We start from the raw sequence: 7,199 nt of genomic DNA on the forward strand, positions 1-7,199 counted from the left end.
AAAAAAAAAAAAAAAAAAGTATTAGGTTTGAGCCCTGTGTCCCATGGGTCATCACAGGTAGGAGCTGTCTTCCTGTGCCGCCCAAGGTGCTGGCCTGCCTCTCTGCTCCTCGTTTCACTGGTTTGTGAAGAGACGCTAGTGCCTCACCGCCTTACAAGACATTGTAGCTGTACATTGGTAGCAGGTCCACTGTGCGCTTGTTGGCTTTCCTTCCCTCGGCTTCTGCACTAATTCGCCCCAGCTGGATAGCCTTGTTAGCTCTCATCAGAGTTAATAATCCTTGAGAAAGAACCTTTGTTCTGTGATGTCGTCATAAGGTCAGGTACTAGAGCCCAAAAGACTTTTGAGTGTTAGTGTCTGTATGGTTACAGGGTAAGAACTAGTATTTGGTCTCCTCCCCTGTAGAATTGGCTCAGACTCTGTTTCACCAGTGTCTACGTAGTAGGTTCCGTAATGCTCCATAGCCCATTAGATCACTGCGACAGTGATGGCAAATGGTGACCACCATTTCTCAGAGCGTTACCTAGAGTGCAGTCAGTACCTGTTGGATGAGCTCTTGGTTGCTGTTATCTCACTGTGTACACAGAACCAGGTTAAAGTCACATGTCACCAAACAGGCAGTGGTGGCGCACGCCTTTAGTCTCCGGCACTCAGGAGGCAGAGGCAGGCAGTTTTCCGTGAGTTCAAGGCCAGTTTAAAGCTAGTTCCAGGACAGCCAGAGCTGCTACACAGAGAAACCTGGGGGCAGGGGGTGTCACATGTAACCAGAAAGATTCTAGCCAAGAATATTAAGCCCAAAAACGTGTGCAAGCTGCTTAGCAAGACTCTGAAATAGACTCCGGAGTAGCTGGGGTGAGAGCCCTTGGCATAGGAACCACTGCTCTGGACCTTCTGGACCCTGGGACAGCCCTTCTAAGCACAAACCTCTGAGCCTTCCAAGTGAAGACTTCTGAGAACCCAGCTGGTTGGAAGAGGAGGAAATGAAGCACAGTACTTGTCATAATTAAAAACTTAACAGCAAAGCCTGCCTGACCTTCGTTTCCTGCTTACCACAGGCTTAGAGTTCTAAGGCAAGTAGTAGCTTCTTCAGGACATTGCTGGGCAGGTAGCAAGCCTAACAGATGTGAGCTGTCGTCATCAAAAGCGTGTCTGTGACTCTCTTCCAGATTTTTGCTCTCGCGGTCAGCACTCTGAACCTTTCCAGAAGCTTCTGTGAATGAGCTGATGAGATGCTCTTGGAAATGTTGCTCATGCCCCATGAACTGAGAGCAGTCCCCACCCCACATAGCCTTAATAATAGTCTTTCTAAGACCTTTCCTTCGTAGGCCCCAGCTGACTCGAGGAGAGGAGTCAAGAGCCTAGTGTTGCCCAGGAGAGACTGTGGCTGGAGGGCTAAAGCCACAGTCAGTGACAGCGCTGGGTCTGAGCACCTCCCTCCAGCCTGTACCTCTGTACAGTGACAGGACAGATAACTCAGACCACTTTGCTGAGTGCCTGGCCAGAATACGGCTGTGCATGCCGTCTCCTGAGTGTCCTGCTACCATGTGCCCTCAGCTCCCGGGAGCAGCAGTACTATACATTCTATAAGAGTTCGGGAAGGAGAGCAGAGCAGAAGTTTTCAGTAGCCAGGTGCCCATAACAAGGAAGGGCTTCTCTACCTCTGCCAGGTCACATGCCCTAGCATCTCTTTCCTGGCACTAACTGTGGCCTTCTCCCTAAAGGGCTACTTTCTGAGCCACCTGCCCATGGTGGAGAGAGGAGACCTGCAGGGTCATCATAGAGACCTAAGGGGGAAGAATGCCATAGGCCTCCCACAGCCTTGCAAAGTGCAGGAGCTATGGAGCCCTGTCCTTCATCTTCGCTGGTGCTGCCGGCTCCGCTCAGACAGCTGCTCCTCAGGGATGAGAGTGTCAGTTCTGAGTGCGTGTGGAACACCCTCTGAGAATGTGGGAGGGGAGACCAGTAGAAGCTGCCTGAGGGAAGGACATGGTGAACCATATTTCAGAAGGCAGAGATGTGAGCTGCCTTGCTAAGGTAGAAAATGAAGGTGTCAGGAGGGAGAGTGAGTGAAAACAGAAAGTGCACTTGGGATGGCAGATATCTCTAGCTACTGTGGCCTAAAGGCCTAGGATAGTTGAGGGCTCTGGCCTGGGTCCTTCCCCTGCCTCCTGTCTCATATTGACAGACCTCCTGCTTTTTTCCATGCAGGGCTTCATCCGGCTTGACATGTCTGAGTTCCAGGAGCGACATGAGGTGAGACAAAGTCTCAGGGAAGTATGGCTAAGAGGGCCTGTTGTCATGGCTACTTTTGTGTTTTGTTTGACTTGTCAGTCGAGCCTTTGGCTTCCAGTAAAATCAGCAGCCCTAGGATCTGTCCTGGGGCATGGGGGTTACATGCGCAATAGAGTCAGTGATGTCTTCTACACCACATTTGTTCTGAAGGAAACTGGCCCTGTTAATACTGCATGCAGCCATCTTCCCACATTGGGAACACATTGTAGGCTAAGAACACAAAAAGAAGCCAGACGGTGGTGGCGCACACCTTTAATCCCAGCACTCAGGATGCAGAGGCAGGCCGATCTCTGATTTCGAGTTAGGTCTTCAGGGTCTGGTCTGTAGAGCAAGTTCTGGGACATCCAAGGCTATAGAGAAAAGCCCTATCAAAGAGAGAAAGAGACAGAGAGAGACCTTCCTAATATGTTTTTGCCCTATACCAGGTAGCCAAGTTTATTGGCTCTCCACCAGGCTACATCGGACATGAAGAGGGTGGCCAACTGACCAAGAAGCTGAAACAGTGCCCCAATGCAGTTGTCCTCTTCGATGAAGTGGACAAGGCCCATCCAGATGTGCTCACCATTATGCTGCAGCTGTTTGATGAGGTAAATGCCCCAATGCAGTTGTCCTCTTCGATGAAGTGGACAAGGCCCATCCAGATGTGCTCACCATTATGCTGCAGCTGTTTGATGAGGTAAAAGCAGACTAGGCCAAGGTGAAGAGTAGGGACACAGCATTAATGGGGGTTGCAGGCAACAGGAGCCTAGGCCCAGAGCCTGTCTGGTTGATCCTCTCTTTACTGTTCTCTCCTCCCATGTATACTTAGTTACTTGGGCAGTGTGACTCCATTCCCTCTCGGGGCAGGCCCAAGCGAGGCACTTAAAAGGAAACCAGTCAGATTTCATGGCTCCCAAGCTGCCATCCAGAGGTGCCATGGGGTAGGGGTGAGGGAGACAGGAACTTCAGGTCTAGCCCTGCTCCTGACTGACTTTATAACCGTCACTGCTCATCTCTAGATATCAGTGACAAACAAGGAGGTTGGAGGTTGCAGTACTGCGTGCGTGCGTGCGTGCGTGCGTGCGTGCGTGCGTGCGTGCGTGCGTGCGTGCGTGCGTGTGTGTGTTGCCCACAGAGGCCAGAAGAGGGCATCAGAAGTTACAGTTAGTAACTACTATGTGGGTTCTGGGAATCAAACATGGGTCCTTTGGACAAGTAGCCAGTGCTCTTAACTGCTGAGCCAGTTTTCTGGGTCTGCACTAGTTCTTTTAAAATGACAGCCATGTTATTTGTAATGAAATTGTGTGACTGGTGGTCATAGGGCCCATCTCCTTACAGACTGGGCAGTCCTTCCACTAGTTAGGGTGAACTAGAAATAAGAACTTTCTCTTTTCTCTGTAGCTTTAGAGCCTGTCCTGGAACTTGCTCCCAAGGACCAGACTGACCTTGAACTCACAGAGATTAGCCTGCCTCTGCCTCCTGGGATTAAAGGTGTGCGCCACCACTGCCCAGCAAGAACTTGCTTTTCTTGGTGCATTTGATGTGTACCTCTAGTAAAGATTTACAGACATCTTTGCTGGTAACTGTGATAGCTAGGAAGAAATTAGCTGATTTTTTTACAGGCAAAAATACCAAAGTTCAGAGAAGGTATAGATGGTGAGTGCACAGTGACAGAGCTTCTGTGAAAACGGGGGTGCTCTGGATACATGTGACCCTGTGCCTGTCTCCTTGAGAGGGTAGGCTCTACCCATTTCAAGGTCCCTGCCCTACCAGGAGATGCTAAGAGCTGTACTAGCTGGCATCGTGTGCAGATGGGGTCACTTTGGTCTTTGGTCCCTTCCAGCTTTGCTTCCCGTGCCCCATGAGGCACAGGGAGAGACTCTCCAAGAGCAATTAACAATTTAGGCACCAAGTCACAGGATCCAAATGTCCCTCCCTACCAGCTGCAACTGCCTTCCACCAACAGGCCCAAGTACATTTGGGTGACTGGCCCTTCGTCCTCTGCAGGACAGCAGGCTGGGAAGACAACAGCACACCTGAGGGAAAGGCAAGCACTCCAGCTAGATGGGAAGGCCAGTCTGCCCCTGTCCTGCCACAGGGCTCCACTAAAGGCCTGTTAGGAAGCTCTAGCACAGAGCCCAACCTGCTAGTTTGTGATGCCCTCGGTTAGAGCTGCTATGCTTGTTGAGGGCGGGGCTTCAGCTGGTGCCCTTCAGCCCTTCACCAGCCCCCAGGCCAGCAAACGCTGTGGGCTAACTGTAGTTTTTGGTTTTTGAGACAGGGTTTCACAGTGTAGTCTTGGCTGTCCTGGAACTTGGCTTCAAACCCATGCCCACCTGTCTTTGCCCCCCACGTACTAGGATTAAATATGTATACGACCATGTGCTTATGAGGTGAACACAGAGAAGGGCTGAAAGGAGAAAGCTGACATCCCCAAAGCCTCAGGGGTCTGCAGCTCGCCACAGTGCCACAGTGCCGTCAGGTGGAGAGCACAGATGAGGTAGCCAAGGACACACAGCTAGAAGGAGCCTCAGACTTGCCCGGCATTCTGCAAATCCTGGTTCCATCCTTGGCATGTGTGCACAAGTGCTAAAGAATCCATCTGTAGCTGCAGCACCTGGCCTAAAGCAGCTTCCATGGGATGTAGAAAGCTCTAGACATTTGCCTGTGGGGAGAGAGTGGTGCCCACATGAGCCGATTTCTGGCCAGCACCGAGCCATGACCTGAAGCAAGAAAATCTGCAGACCAAGCAACAGATAGAGACCTTCACGTGCAGGAAGGGGACACCTGGGGACCAAGCAACAGATGGAGACTCTCACGTGTAGGAAGGGGACGCCTGGGGAGTCGCTGTGGCTAAGAATGTGATGCGTATGAACCACCCATAGCTACTCCAGAATTTAGGGACACTCTGGCCAAAAGCTATAATTCATGATTCCTTCAGCACAGAGGCTAACAGAGGCCTCAAGGGAGGCCACGTCCATCTCAGCAGGGTTCTGTGGCACAGGAACAGTGAGGGATTAAACTGAGCTTAGTACGAGTCAGAGAAGGTTCAGGGAGGGAATCAGGACTCACCCCAGTGATAGGCAGTCCCCAGAGTGTAGCTCTTGTCTTTATTCATGAGGTGTTGTGCAGGGCAGCAGGGCACAGCCTGCGGTACTAATGATGAACTGAGTGGACGGGATGCTGAGGTGGGAGCTGTGCCCAGGGACAGTAACAAGTGCAGCAGTTAGGGGCACGGGGTTCAGACTTTGGGGTGATGGAAGTCCCTGGAACCATACCAGGCCTGTCCTCCCAAGCCTGCCCTGAGAAAATCAAGAATTCTATGGCAGTTACCAAAGCACCTGAATACTTGGCTTATCTCCCGTGGACACAGCACTATAGCCCAGCATAGAAGTCCCAGAAAATCCTGGACATTGAGGATTCATAATGATCCTAACCCTAAGTATTGGCTGGGAAGACAGGCCTGGGGCGAGATTTGCACCCCAGCCAGGACAAGGACAAAGACAGTTTCATCTTTGGAACACATCTGAATTACCAAGAAAACTGAGGTGTGAGCGCTGAAAGTCACCTTTGGGTTAACTGTGCACCTGCTCCCCTGCCCACCTAGATCCATCCTGAGGCCCAGTTATGAGCAGAGCTTTGGTCTCTCCCATTGAAATTGCTGCTGGGGTATTGCTAGGTCCGGGACAGCAGTGTATGAACCCAGCCCTCAGAGATGGGCTTGAAAAGCCAGTGTGGAGCACACACAGTGAGGTGCCAGGTACATGCTTGGCCATGTCATGCAGGCACGCAGACTTGGCTCCTCCACCGACTCCGTCATCTTAGAGCCAGTGAACTGGGGCAAGAGCAGAGAGCTCAAGGACTGACCCTGCTTCCCTTGCCCTCTTTGGGAGGCTGGAACTGAAAAGCAAGGAACAGGAACAAGCCCTGAAAGCAGGCCGAGCACTAGGGATTCTTGCCAGTGCACAGACTGTAAAAGCAGAGACTACCTCTGACTCATTCTCGTGCCATCAGGGAAGGGGGAAGCGTGGTGACAGGTTTAGGCTGGAGCAGGAGCCCACCATAGCTCAGTGATCTGTCCCCAGGGCCATGTTCTCTCATTCTGTCGTACCTCAGACAACTCCAGGCAGAGATTGTCTCCCTCTCCCTCACACTTGTCTCCAGTAAGAAGCAAAGGATTCAAACTAAGTTTGGCCTAGAAAGAAAGCCAGTGAGGAGGGCATGAGGCTCGGAGTGCTGGACGCCTGGGCCAGTACTGACCCTGGACAGTGATGAGCAGCCTGGCCTCTCCCCATGGGTCCTGGATGAGTAGAACACTGCAGTGACAGTACCCTTGCCTGTGTGCGCCCTGCCACCGCTGTCACAACTGTCCATTGTTAGTGTACAGATGACCAGGCCTCTGCTCCCTTCACCTGGCTACTTTCAGAACCCTGTACTTTTATTCCTGTTTCTTCCCTTTGCTCCTTTTCCTGTTCTTTTGTGTGCCTGCCTCTAGGAGAGACGGCTTCCTCAATGTCACTTCTGGAAAGAACTGAAAATTCAAAAAAAAAAATTCCCAAAGTGCTTAGAGGAACCTCGTCATCTAGTCCTCCTTGCCAGCATGGAGGACAGCTCCAAAGATAGCTGAATATGGTGGTCTGCACCTGTAACCCCAGCACTAGGGAAAGAGAGGCAGGAGCGTCAGGAGTTCAAGTTCATCGTCAACTACATAATAAGTATGAAGCTAGGCATGCCTTCATGGGACCCTGTCATTAAATGATAGATAGATAGATAGATAGATAGATAGATAGATAGATAGATAGATAGATAGATAGATAGATAGATAGACGCATGCATACATACATGATAGCTAGATGGGTGGGTGGATGGATGGATACATACATACATACATACATGATAGCTAGATGGGTGGGTGGATGGATGGATAC

The 7,199-nt window shown here is 51.1% G+C and overlaps 1 protein-coding gene across 3 annotated transcripts in view; it reads left to right on the top strand.

Annotated features, from left to right (window-relative positions):
• Clpb (ClpB homolog, mitochondrial AAA ATPase chaperonin) overlaps nt 1-7,199 on the top strand; it is a 123,929-nt gene that overhangs the window by 113,644 nt on the left and 3,086 nt on the right. Inside the window, exons 10-12 of one of the 3 annotated variants that reach the window (XM_026790099.1) lie at nt 2,209-2,253; nt 2,718-2,844; nt 2,934-2,968. In XM_026790099.1, the coding sequence (XP_026645900.1) occupies nt 2,209-2,253; nt 2,718-2,844; nt 2,934-2,968 (207 nt within the window). The other 2 variants (XM_005368791.2, XM_005368790.3) reach the window with 2 other exon arrangements.

The sequence above is a fragment of the Microtus ochrogaster genome, unplaced genomic scaffold (genome assembly GCF_000317375.1).
Source record: "Microtus ochrogaster isolate Prairie Vole_2 unplaced genomic scaffold, MicOch1.0 UNK41, whole genome shotgun sequence".
Lineage (NCBI taxonomy): Eukaryota > Metazoa > Chordata > Mammalia > Rodentia > Cricetidae > Microtus > Microtus ochrogaster.